General features: G+C 34.1%; 1 protein-coding gene across 1 annotated transcript in view; it reads left to right on the top strand.

Moving 5' to 3' along the window:
- Positions 1 to 14352, top strand: part of LOC136027900 (transient receptor potential cation channel subfamily A member 1-like) — a 175412-nt gene that overhangs the window by 80240 nt on the left and 80820 nt on the right. Inside the window, exon 8 of the mRNA XM_065705331.1 lies at positions 3632 to 3868. Coding sequence (XP_065561403.1) covers positions 3632 to 3868 — 237 coding nt within the window. The remainder of the gene's footprint in view (positions 1 to 3631; positions 3869 to 14352) is intronic.

Genomic DNA, 14352 nt, shown 5'->3' with positions numbered 1-14352 from the left:
AAGGGCAACTAGAACTTTAATTTTTTTTATGAATGTTTTCATTTGTAATAAATATACGTAACTTACGAATAAACTTACGTAACAAGCTTCTATATTCGTGTATTTTTATTACGTATATAAGAGGGCTCATCCCCTTGTCAATACATCGCTCTTTACACTAAAACTTAAATTTATCCCAATTCTTTAAAAATGACCCTTGAATTACAAAGGTCGTAGAATAAATAGATGAAATAGCAATTAATTCTTTAGCGTAAAGAGCGAGGTATTCAGGAGGAAATGAACCTCCTCGTATGTGTAATAATTTTGTTCGTTAAAAGTCTTAATGCTGCTCCTTACATCCACTTGAAAAAAACTTTTTCACATTTGCTGTTTCATTTTTTTTAAGGAATGCTAGAAAATCCTGCACCACCTTCATGGAATTTCTCTTCCCCCAGTATAAATTTTCTATGGAAGGACCATCCCAAGTAACACCCTCCCCTTGACTCCTCTCTCCCAACCAGAAAAAATTCCCCCCGAAAACGTCTGTACACATCCCAATAACCATTTTTATATGTAAAGAATGATCAACGTTTGTGTAGCCCCTCCCCGGGGACTGTGGGGGAGTAAGTCATCGCCAAAGATATAGTTATTAGGTTTTTGGACTATGTTGAACAAAATGGCTATCTCAAAAATTTTGACCCGGTAACTTTAAGGAAACAATGAGCGTGGGAGGGGGACTAGGTGCCCTCAAATTTTTTGGTCACTTAAAAAAGGCACTAAAACTCTCAATTTCTGTTAGAATGAGCACTTTTGCGACATTCGAGGACCATTGGGTCGATACGATCACCCCTGGAAAAGAAACAAATAAACACGCACCCGTGATCGGTCTTGTGGCAAAAAATTCAAAATTCCACATTTTTATAGATAGGCACTCGAAACTTCTACATTAGGATGTGTGTGATTTTCGTTAAGATACTATGACGTTTAAGGGGTATTTCCCCCTATTTTTCAAAATAAGGCAAATTTTTCCAAACTCGTAACTTTTGATGTGTAAGACTAAATTTGATGAAACTCATATGTTTAAAATCAGCAAAAACAATCCAATTCTTTTAATGTATCTATTAGTATCAAAATCCCATTTTTAAAAGTTTTGGTTACTATTGAGCCGGGTCGCTCCTTACTACAGTTTGTTACCACGAACTGTTTGAAAATATGGTATCTACGTCTGGGGACGAGTCAAAGTACACTTAAAATGGTTAGTGAGAACTTCGCTTTGGCCTACAAAGAGCTTCTCGCCACTGTTTGGCAGTTTTGAGAACTAACGAAATGTTTTTCAGTTCTGGCTATTATATGTAAGTCTTCTATTAATGCACTTAAGACAAAAAAATAAATAAAATAAACATTCTTGGCCACAGATACTCAGTTCTACGAGGGGATTAATTAACATAATGAATAAAAAAGAATATTTTTTTTCTAATTATTAAAAAATTTTAATGCTATACGAAAGCTTTCTGAACAAATAAAACCTAACATATTTGAGAAGAGGTTGGGTATTAAAGCTTAAGCTTTATTAAATCTTGTCTGACACACTCAATTTTCTTACTAGTTTTACAATGTCTCACAAATTTCAAGCTATATTAAAAGTAGGGTAGCAAGAATATGGTTATTATAGCAGTCGGGTTAAAAGGGAATGCAATTAATTATCTAAATATGATTGATTAGGCTAGGTCTTGAACCTAGGACAACTAATCAAGACTGATTCAAATAGATAACTTCTTGATCTATAAAGTCATTTACTTCTCGTGAAAAAAATCTAACATATTTAAGAATAGGATAGCTATTAAAGCTTAAGCTTTATTCAATCTTGTCTGACACACCTAATTGTCTCACTAGTTAATTGACTTGCTTGCAAGAACATCTCTTTAGAAAGAGAAATAATTCTATTTTCTTATATTTAACTCTCTACATATATCCAGAGAATCTTAATTTTTTGCTGTATCCAAAATATCACTATTATTATATAAAATATCGAATATTTCTTTTTTATACGCCATGATGAAAACATCCCAGAGGTGTGTATCAACAAAGGGAACAATGCCTAAACTTGAACAGCCAAAGTTTTGTTCATGATTTTGCAACAACAAAAGAAAAAGCGTAGAATATCCCAGTTTCAGGCATGGATAGACTTAAGATAAAGCCAAGGGTTAAAAATGCTCTTGGTACTTCAAGCACAGGTTGCAGCTGATGGTTGGGTCCTATTCAACCCTGTGAAGGTGCATGGCTGTAAATCTAACAATCACTGCGTTTTTTGAATGTCCGTGCGATTGGTTAATTTTTTTTTTTCTTCTTTGAAATTAATTTTGTGAAATAGAAATTTCCATATAAACTTCAAATAATAAAAAAAAACTACGATATTTATTATTTTTATCCTACGCACAATAATAGAAGACTAACAAACAATTGCTAAAATTGAAAAAAAAAACATGTCGTTAGTTTCCCAAAGCTCACAAACAGTAGCAAAAAGCTCTTTGTAGGCCAAAGTAGAGAAAGTCTCAATAACCAGTGCACATGTGCTTTGGTTCATGCCTAGGCGTAGATAGATCCACTTTACATAACTATAGTCACACCTGTCGATCTGAAAGCCAAATATAATCTACACAGTGTATAAAGTGTAGACAGGCTCTGGAACGTGGATGACTTCAAAAGGCTGATTAAGAGCTGTGAAATATTTTGCAGAAGAATCCTTTGAGAATAGTTATATGTTTTTCTATCAAACAATAAGGTGTGCAAAAATCATGGTTTCCTCCCGCTTTATAAGGGTAGAATGAAAGACAGATTAAGATGGCCAGGCCAACTTTTGCGGATGAAGGATTATAAATTTCCATACATTGACCTTTTAGGCTGTCTATCTGGGGTCACACAAAAGTTTTCCGTCCCGAATGGAGTCAAACAAGGTCACACGAAATGATTTTAAGTAAATGGGAAGTGCACAGAAGGGGTGAAAAGCGAAGGGTTAAATATAATGAGGTGGAGCTGGATTAAACATGGTTGTTTTGGGATCAGGCGGCTCAGTCCTGCAGTAAGTTATTATTAGTAGTCATGGTAGTATACGGAAACGGTTCCATGCTTCGGTCTCCCCGATAAAATGAGCTTCAAACTTTCATTCTGATTGGTTAATAATACAAATTGCGTAGTTGAATATAGCTCAACTCACAATAACTATGCGCAGGATATATTTTTCATGCTGTAGTCGAGCAAAAACCGTTTGTATCAGCTAGCAAGACTGTACTCTGCCCTTGACATGAGACTTTATTCTCGATGTAAACGTTGTTAAGACGAGGCTATTAAGACTCAATTTTAGATATTTTAAATGGCCAACAGCGATAACAAACCTTATGAAAGCATTTGTTAAACTGAAGTGCTCAATAATTCTTTTCATTAAAGGTTTTTTAGACTTGGCTTAGGTAATTTACCCAAAGCAGAGCTTACTGGACAATATTTATCTTATTTAAAAGAAATGTGGTTTTATCATGAAAAAAACTAGTCCATTATTTCAACTTCTAGCCACTTCAAATGCAAATGTTGCAGTCACACAAAACCAAGACTTTCAATTGATATTAATTGATATATAATTAAATTCCTGCGATTCTAGACTATTGAGATATGTCTTCTTTCTGGCTCCTCAATTACCGGCCAGCAGAACGACTTATCTACTCCTGTACACCTTGCCGCAGCACAGGGAGCAACTCCCATACTGGAAATGATGTTCAAGATGCAACCAGAGTCAGTGTCAGAAGCCCTTAGCTCCAAAGATAGTCAAAAAATGACCCCACTGCATTGTGCAGCAATGTTTGATCATATAGAAGTGGTTCAACTCTTCCTTGCTCAGGTTAGTACATACACTATGGTTGCTCATTTTCAGAGGTAATGACATGCAGAAGAATCACAAAAATTCAAAATGTATGTCCCTCTAGTTTCTTTACTTTGTTCTCAAGCCTACTTTGCTAGAAATTTTCGTTTTTCAAGGTGGCAAATACGCTCCACAATTTTTATTCACGTATTACATCATTTTGCTATTTTAGTTATCAAAATTTGTACTATATTTGTGTAGTATTTTGATTTTTTTTGTAGATTGTCTCTTCTATTTCCTCTTGTCTTTTTAGTGTTGCCTCTTTTCAGATGTTGGATTTGGGAATTCTGAAAGGTAGCTGTTACTTAGATATAAATAATATTAGAAAGTCGTCTGGGTGGGCATGATCCATCGTGATGATTTTATTAAATAATCAGGTTTATTTTTTTCCGTTTACATTTTGTTCTTGTATTTTTTTGCTTTTTTTGGATGTCATCATGGCCCAATAGGGCTTTCGCGTGAATAAATATATCTATCTTTCATTTTATTTTCATACTTATTTTTCTCGGGGGGGGAGTGAGGGGGAGAAAATGGAAACTCCCCAAGACTTCCTTAGTCATGACTGTCCAAATGTTCTAGTTGAATTTAAACGACATAGATTGTGCCTGGTTGCATGAAATTACACCTTATCACACTAATCTATGCGTAGACCTAAGACAAGATTTAATTTCAGGAATAGTCCTTGACATCTGTTTAGAAAAGTAATTAGTGATGTTGTCCAGTCTAATGATAAGGAATCAGAGGAAATTTTCCCAGGAAACCAAAAATTCTTATTTTCTCCAATTCCAAACACTTAGTAACCAATAATAAGACAGGGGAAGCCTTATCCAAAGCTCGACTAACCAAAACTTGTTTTCTTAAGTAAGCGATGGCATTTCTTGTAAATTTTAGCCTGTTAACTGTAACTAAGGGCTATGTTAGCCTTACCTAGATGAACAAATCTTTCAGAAGAAACAAATAAACAAATCTGGCTGTAGCCAAAGGGTGCATACAAATTTATTATTTATTAAGAATGGAATTTTTGATTCCAGGCGAAACTGATTGAACAGCTGGGAAAATTGAAAATTAACTCCATCTTAGATTTTGTGTTCAATTGCAATGAAGACGATTAACTAGCATCTTTAGTGCATTAACTCCTGCACAATTATCATAAAATTAGGAAAAATGGAGGCAAAACCGTATGAGAACTAATGAGTATAAATGTGTTAAAACTCATTTTTTCTTATTTTAATTATTATACATTGAAATTACTCGTATATTGACAATTGTTGCAATGCGTATTAAGGCATTAGTTAAAAAACCGTTCCAGGTTCACAGTTAATTCGCATTCAATTCGAAAGTAAAGAAAAAATAATTTACTAATGAGTATTTTTTTTTTCATTTACAGGAATATAATGACTCTCTCAACCATTTTCAAACAGTTCGTGGTAACGAACTGTAGTAAGGAGCGACCCGGGTCAATAGTAACCAAACTCTAAAAAATGGAGTTTTGATATTAATAGCTACATCAAAAGAATCGCATTTAAATGCTGATTTTAAATATATTAGTTTTATCAAGTTTAGTCTGACCCATCAAAAGTTATGAGCCTGAGAAAATTTGCGTTTTTTAGAAAATAGGGGGAAACATCCCCTAAAAGTCATAGAATCTTAACGAAAACACATCAGATTCAGCATATCAGAGAACCCTACTGTAGAAGTTTCAAGCTCACATCTACAAAAACTTGGAATTTTGTATTTTTTGCCAGAAGGCAGATCACGGATGCGCGTTTATTTGTTTGTTTGTTGTTTTTTGTTTTTTCCCCAGGGGTGATCGTATCGACTCAGTTGTCCTCGAATGTTGCGAGAGGGCTCATTGTAACGGAAATTGAAAGTTCTAGTGCCTTTTTTAAGTGACAAAAAAATTGGAGGGCACCTAGGCCCCCTCCCACACTAATTATTTTCCCGAAGTCAACGGATCAAATTCTGAGATAGTCATTCATTTAGCGTAGTCGAAAAACCTTATAACTATGTCTTTGGGGACGACTTACTCCCCCAGAGTCCCCGTGGAAAGGGCAACAAGTTACAAACTTTGACCAGTGCTTACATATAGTAATGGTTATTGGGAATTGTACAGGCGTTTTCAGGAGGATTTTTTTGGTTGGGGGAGGGGTTGAGAAGAGGGGGATATGCTCGGGGAACTTTCCATCGATAATTTGTCATGGGGGAAGAAAATTTCCATGAAGAGAGCGCAGGATTTACTAGCATAATTAAAAAAAAAACAATGAAAAAATAAATATGAAAAAGTTTTTCAGCTGGAAGTAAGGAGCAGCATTAAAACTTAAAACAAACAGAAATTATTACCCATATAAGGGGCTCACCTCCTCCTAATACCTCGCTCTTTACGCTAAAGTACTTTTAGTAATTTCAACTATTTATTCTACGGCTTTTGTGATTCAGGGGTCATCCTTAATGAACTGGGACAACATTTAAGCTTATGTGTAAAGAGTGAGGTACTGACGAGGGGCCGAACCCCCTCATATATGTAATAAAAACATGAGAATACAAAAGTTCTTTACGTAAGCTAATTTATAAGTTACGTAAATCTTTTACTAATAAAAAGATTCGTAAAAAATTTAAAGTTGTAGTTGCCTTTTTAATTAACCAAAAAATCGGAGGGCAACTAGGCTTCCTCCCCCGCTCTTTTTTTCTCAAAATCATTCGATCAAAATTATGAGAAAGCCATTTAGCCAAAAAAAAAAAAAAAAATGCAAATTCCGTTTTAATTATTCCTCTGCGGAGAGCCAAAATAAAAACATGCATTGATTCAAAAACGTTCAGAAATTAAATAAAAAAAAACAAGTTTTTTTGACTTTAAGTAAGGAGCGACACTAAAACTTAAAACGAACAGAAATTACTTCGTATATGAAAGGGGCTGCTTCCTCATCAACGCCTCGCTCTTAACGCTAAAGTGTTTTTACTATTTTAAAAAGAAGAATTGAGAGAAAGAGTCAAACTTTAGCGTAACGAGATGGGCGTTGATGAGGAAGTAGCCCCTTTTATATACGAAGTAATTTCTGTTTGTTTTAAGTTTTAATGTTGCTCCTTACTTTCAGTTAAAAAAAAACTTGTTTTTTTTTTTATTTAATTCATACAAGGCTCAATCTCAGTTGCTATTTGTGCCAACAAAACCTGTTCAAGGAGAAAAGGTCGGCTCATTAAATCATCGAGTATGGACGCATCGAGAGTAAATGAAATCTCGAACCAAAACAAATCTCTCTAAATGAAAAAAAACAGCAAGAAAGAAAAAAACGCATAAAAGCAGAGAAAAAGAAAAGTTGAAAGTACAAGCAAAAATATTAAAACAAAATAAAAAACAAATACAAAAAGCACTAATCATAACATATGAGACCAAATACAGTCGGTAATAGAACGGATCTTCTTGACTGTTGACCCTACACTAGGCTTTGCCAAAATCGGAACCTAATCTGACCAAACATTTCGTTGTCCATATTTGTCTTTCGCTGCGTTCAAATGTCCCTGTGACGTTTAGTTAGAGACTCCGATACAAAAACACCAGTTGAAGCAAGTTTAGCTTTTGCTTTAAACACTCTACGGGCTACATCTTTGCCAGAACATTTAAAAACAATCGGAGCAGCTCTAATAGAACTTTCTTCATGCGGTGTAGTCGGATTATTCAATCGGAGACGGTATACGTTAATCAAATTAGAAGATGCGAGGTCTGTCACAGACATTTTTATGTTTATAACGCGAGATATTGTCGTACAAGTGTCTACACCAGGTAACTGCTTTACCCCATGCAATACAAGGCTATCGAGTAAGGATTCTTGATCATAATCATCAAGCTTTCTTCTATTCTACTAATCCTCTCCTCCAAATTTTCAGTTTGAATCCTCAGACTACTTACGAGTCTGCTCAACTTTTGCAAAGTTTGGATTAAACTCGAGCGTGACTGAATCATAAACCTGGCTGACTATCACTTTAGTAGCCTCTTTCATTGACCTTGGGTCATTGAACTTTTCAGTCACTTTCTTTGTAATATTTTCCAGCAGATTACTTCTTGTCTTCTCCAGTTGGGCTTCAGTTGCCACTACTTTGTCATAGATTTGGGCGATATTTGAAGAAACTGAGTTAGACCCTAATTTATCATTTGGTATCAGGGCTAAACAAGTCTTAGAAAGAGTTTCATAAATTTCAGGGGTATTATCGAGTTCCACAATGGCTTTTTTGACACCAGTGGATGAATCTTTCGGTTTAGGTAGTATTCTTAAAGATTCGCATCTATTAACCTAAATTCATCGTGACTACCGTAACAAAAGACCAGATAAGTGGGCTTTCCGTGCGAATCCTTTCCTATTTGCATAATTTTCACGGGTCATGGGGGGTAGTTCTTGAATTTAGCTAGCGCAACATCAAACTGCTTGAAACGCTGCATCATTAACAGTATCTCATTTTCGGAAGTCGATAAACACAGCAAAAAGACTTACCTTTAAGTGAGAGCCGAGCCTCCCTATTGCATCCAAGTGTATTCCAATCCAACCTGTGTAAAAACCGGCCTAAAAGACTTTCCTGCGTATCACTGAGCAGTGCGCTTTTCCAAAGAGGGCCTACAATTTTCCAATTCCACAATAAATAATCCTCCAAAAATTTCAGTCCCAATTTGCAAAACTTATTTCAGTAATTGCAAGTTACTTCGTAACAACACATCAAAGCAGTAGCTAGCTCAGATCATGAACAATGTAAAAAGATAATCCGGTTAGTTTATGTGTTGTAACCTTGAAAACTAGTTCAGTATTCCAATTTTTAATAAATACAGTTAGTTCAATGAATGAACCTTTGTAGCTTGTAAAATGTTAGCTTTTATCACACAGTCTTGGCTGAACCTTTCTTTAAGAAGTGATGTTGCCAAGGCTATTTAAAAAAAGCGGATTTTTAGCCGAGAGCTTTTATTGTAAGTGTTTTATTGTTTATTATTTTACTTGCCGAAGACGGCCCTCAGAATTAGGGCCGAAATATTCAAATAGGTTTTGTTGGTTCACTGTCTTGGGATAGAAGTCCTCTTTATTCTCTCTTCTGTGGTTGTAACATAAAGAAATATGCTAAGAAAACAATTCTTAATCAGTAATAGGCAGAATAATTACAGTTAACACATTTTCAGGGGGAAAACCTTTATCTCCACCTCTTTCCTTGTTTTTCCAGTTTTTCTAAGAAATTCATGAATTTCTTACAACCTATTATATATGCTTATAGAATATATAATCCCACCCCCGTAATGTGCAAATATACACCCAGAATTGCATTCTGAATCTGAATATAACATTTGTTTGTGTCACAAATGAACTTTACCCCCATATTATCCATATGGTGGATACCCTGGGAGCGGTAGCAAATCCCATATTATATAGGAGCTTGTTTTAAGTTGTAATGCTGCTTCTTAATTTTGTTTGAAAAAAAATACATTTAAAATTTAATTTTACTATTTGTCCTTATAAATAATCTTTTTTTTCTATCTAAACATGATTAGAGCTTCCATCTTAGACACTCCTGTTTATTTGTTAAAGCACAAAGTTTAGTAAGTTTTATAAATTAAGAACTGAAAAGTATGCCCGAAGAAGGGGATTCCTTTAGGTCTGCCTGAAATGCCAAAATATTTTTTTTCAATTTGTTATGCATAAATTTTCTTAGCGGCTTTTTTGCTGGCGTTTATACTTTATTTGAAAATTCGAAAAAGTATCATTTACAATGTTTACTGTTTACACTGTAATTGTTCACAGTATAGTTTGAAATTTGAAAAAATATTTTGAAAAAAAACCAACAAAGTTCCTCCTAAATTTCAAGAAATACATATCCCACCGGCTACATTTTTGCTAATTTGCATTAATAAGGATACATTTGAAAAATGTTGCTTTTGTAACCAAAAAGTCATATAAATGGCAAAAAATGAGTGTCTTGCCATCAGAAATTCTTATGATTGTTAACCCCAAAAATGTGATCTCAATAAATTTTCAAGATTCTGAGGTTTCAAGTTTTATTCAAATTCAACTCGTAATTTCCTATATTTCTTATATACCTTCCTTTTTTGTGCTTACTACACTTGGCTAAAGTTTCAAGTACCAGTTGGGTACGTATATTGAACTGTGAAATGCTTTCAGTAAAGCGCTACGTGATCTGAAAGACAAAATCATACTATTCCTTAAGAAGAAACATTTAAGCTACATTTTGCCATTTAGCATAATTTTTTATGTTCCTTCGAATGGTCTTCATGGGGACCCTTTGTTGCTTAACAACAAAAATTCAGTTTTATCCTAATCAACACGTTAGCACTTTTCCCGAGAGCGACTTTTAACAAACTTAAATAATAAAAAAAATAGGTTTTTTTAACGGAAAGTAAGGAGCGACATTAAAACTTATTAAAACTTAAAACCTATTAAAACTTAAACAGAAATTACTTCGTATATGAGAGGGGCTGCTTCCTTATCAACGCCCCGCTCTTTACGCTAAAGTTTGACTCTTTCTCTTAACTCTACTTTTTTAAAACAGTAAAAAACTATAGAGTAAAGAGCGGGGCGCTGATGAGGAAGCAGCCCCTTTCATATACAAAGTAATTTTTGTTCGTTTTAAGTTTTAGTTTCGCTCCTTACTTTCCGCTAAAAAAACTTGTTTTTATAATAATTTAATCCATTAAATAAAACTATGTTAAAAGAAGGTAGCAAAAATATGGTTATCATAGCAGTCGGATTACAAGGGCATGCAATTAATCCTCTAAATATGATTAATTAGGCTAGGTCTTGAACTATATAAAAAAAGACGACAAATGTTGCTTAGGATCTTAACCCAATCTTTGTAACTCCCAGCCCTTGTCAAAGCATAAGGACCAATAGAAAAAGCGGTCACCAAGCCATGCATGATTTTTTTTTATATAAAGTAGTTCTTCTTTTAAGCCCTACTTTTAGCCCTCGTTCCTTTTTTAAAGTTTGAACCTTAATTACTTATTGGAAAAACCCCGGTACTTTTCAAAAGTGTTTCACGAGACATAAATGACTTTAGAGCTCAAGAGGTTATCTGTTTGAATCTGTTTGGATTAGTTGTTTGATAAGTTACACCTGTTAACCCAGAAAAATACCGAATAACTAAGGATAAGGGACATCATTTCTAAACAGATTATTCAGTCTCTCCAAAAAAGGAAAATATATGTATATAATTACATGATAAGACCGATGGATTGCCCAAGGAAGTTATTTTCAAGGCCGTAAGTCAAATATGCCACGCTTGAATCCCTTAAAAATGAATTTCAACAATCAAGGCCAAGGTCTAGATTAAGTAGCTTCCAGAAGCTAAAGTGAGTTTTGCTTTTATTGTATTATCAATTGTTTTTCTTTTTTGGAAATACACCACTTCTACTAAACACACCTGAAATATTTTATAAATAAAAATATCAAAAATACCTTAATAAAATCTTTTGTCTCTAATAAACAGATTGTATTTATGTTTAGTCGAATAACTAAAATTAATCCATACTAATTTCATCTCTAATAATCGTACTTCATCTATTACCACCTTTATTCATTTGCTTCACCTGAATGGAGTTCACAGAACAGACACAATATTCATTGCAGTGATACTTACTATTTAAATAGAATCTCAGGGTACCTTTAGACCGGAATCTCAGGGTACCTTTAGACCGTAGTGCGAGTGTAGGCATCCATAAAAGATGGATCTCCTCGACATTATCTAAATTACCACATCCTAGCCCATAAAGCTTAGTCAGACCTTTCGAGATCAAATTGTCCAGCAAGATTTTAAATGAGTATAATTTCAAGAGTTGATCCCTATGCTCAAACACGCTAGTATTACGTGACATTCTTATCAATTGGATTTTTAAAACTTACTCTATTAAATAGAATGTGCTCGATTAATTGGTCTAATCTGCACTCCTATATCCTGTTTGGGTATATTTAGGTAAATAGTTTTTTTTTCGAAACGGCATGGTCCTTCTTATCTAATGTGCACAAACAGTCAGAACTTAGGGGCTTTTAACATCAATGTTTTTTATCTTATCTTGACGTCTAGTTTCTTTTTTTTGGAAACAAACCTCCATGAATAACTATTGAACAATTCGAAATTTATTGCTCTGGTCATTCTCGTTATTAATTAAAATTTATTATTTTTAACGTATCATCTTTTTGATTCTCACAGCCAAGGCTGTATCCAGGGGAGGTAAGGAGTTTGACCCCCTTCCCAAAATATGTTTCCGACTCGTAAAAAGGTAATCAAAATGAACATAATCAAATTTAGATGCATTTAATTTTTTTGTACCCCCCCCCCACAAAAATAACCTGGATATTTTCTCGGTTTCAGCCAATGTTATGGCTATGGCCAACTAGTATTGATATCTCACAAGAGAGGAAACTAGCACTAGCGTCAAAAGATGACCACCAACTCCGTCTAAGTTAGTGTAATTACTATAATAGTCAAAATCAGAGCAGTAATGTCCAATCTCAGTATCTAAAATTAAGCAATTAGGAAGCTTCCAAAAATAGAATTGCCAAATGTTGTATGACATTCGTAATATTTTTAGACATTAACTCCAGTTTCCATTCTTGTAAGTTTCCCATATTCTCTGACTATTGCTACGTTTTCAGTTAGAATTTTCCCAAAGTGAGTTATATATGCTTGAATTGTGGGATACATATGTGTCCTCTAGAAGTTGAGAGAAGAATATGCCTTACCTATTCAAATACCCTTGCAAGAATAGGGTTTTTGAACGCAGAAGTGCACCTCAGATAAAATCCAAAGTACGATGATCTGTCATGTCAGGACAAAAACCTTCATTCTTCTCATTGACCCTAATGAATGCCGCTCATAATATAGCTCTTGTTAATATTTGATCATGAATAATTTCATTTATACACTTTTCTTTTTATTTGGTTTATGCTCCTAGAACAAATATTTTTCAACGTAGAGTAATAGACGTTGCTAAAATTGTAAAGGATGTACATATATATCAAAACTTTGGTAAACGAGGTTAAAGAGAAGTTTAAAAATATAAAAAGAGGAGCTCCTTCTGTTTTATTGGAGTTCAGTGAACTCTTTAAGCGAACGTTATTATGCTTGCTTAAAAATGACTTAAATTCTTTCTGGAGTTTGTTGGCGAAAAAAAGAGAAAATGTTGAGTTCAATTTTTTTCCAACTTTTCGCTGAAGGTGGGAAAGCTGGACCTTACACCTCTGCTCCCGTGGCTACGCCATTGATGTCTGATCAGACTAAAATATTTTTACTTTCACTGAGAAAAATGGAAGTTAATTATTTTAAATAGTATCTTATATCATTATCATGTGCAAAAATAGACCTGTGGGAAAATTTCAAAATCACATTCAATTATAAAATGGAGAAAAAAGCTCAACAAAGGTGTTTTTTTGTAGTTTGACTTCTTCCCACAAAAAAGATGAACTTTACTCCTTCTTCCTTCACTCATGGTTATTAGTGTAAAAATTTATGCTTGCCTTTTCCTTTTGGGAGGGATTCAGAAATAAATTTTTTGAAAATCCAGCAATTTTACGACATTTATAGAAAAACTTGTGGCAAATTGTAATTTTTTTCGAAAAAATAATCTTTGTTATTTATAGTCAGTATAGTTTTATTTTATGTCTATAAAGGCCATCTTAAACTGGAATTTCAGAAAAAAAAATGTTGGTCCATTACCTTCTATACCAATAAGAAACTGACCGCCAAAGATTTCAGCTGCGGACGCTGTTAATAAAAAATAATGTTTGGCTCATGTAAAGCTGAAATAGCAGTATTGAAGATTAATTAAAGAAACTTTTTCCACAAGACAACTTTTTCAAAGAAAAGTAAAAAGCTCCATTAAGCCAAGAATGAGCAAAAAATGAAGTCAAATATTCTTAAAAGCGTAAAACTACCACAAGTCACTTGCAATAAGTAAGGGAAACTCAAAACAAACAGAAATTACAATGAAAAGCCAAGTCAAAATCAAAACTCAAATTAACACAAGTAAGGCTGATAGCCTCTATGCCTTCTCAAAACGAGAACACAATTGTCGCCTTACTGAAAAAAAGCCAAAAAACAAACGAACGAATGACCTTGGATTGTCAGTTTCATTGACGCATACTGACATTTCTTCCTTAAGGCTTTGATAATTTTTCCTTTATGAAAGTAATTAAGGTGAAAACATTATTAAATGTATTTTGTTTCAGTAAAGCGCAAATTGTGCGTTGAGCCTTCGTAGCTTATGTCCCCAGGGAATAAATTACAATCCTTGCCTTGATGGCTGCGGGGGGCAGTCATCCTCAAAGACGACCTTTCAATTACGTTGAAAAAATGGCTATTCCTAAATTTTCATTGTGTATATTTGGGAAAATAGTGGGCGTGGGAGATGGCGCATTTGGCCTCTAATCACTTTTGACTGTTAAAAAGGGCACTAGTAGGAGAAAAATAAGTTTTGACCA

Source organism: Artemia franciscana, chromosome 6 (genome assembly GCF_032884065.1).
Source record: "Artemia franciscana chromosome 6, ASM3288406v1, whole genome shotgun sequence".
NCBI classification, from domain to species: Eukaryota; Metazoa; Arthropoda; class Branchiopoda; order Anostraca; family Artemiidae; genus Artemia; species Artemia franciscana.
This window is presented reverse-complemented; position numbering and strand designations above follow the sequence as displayed.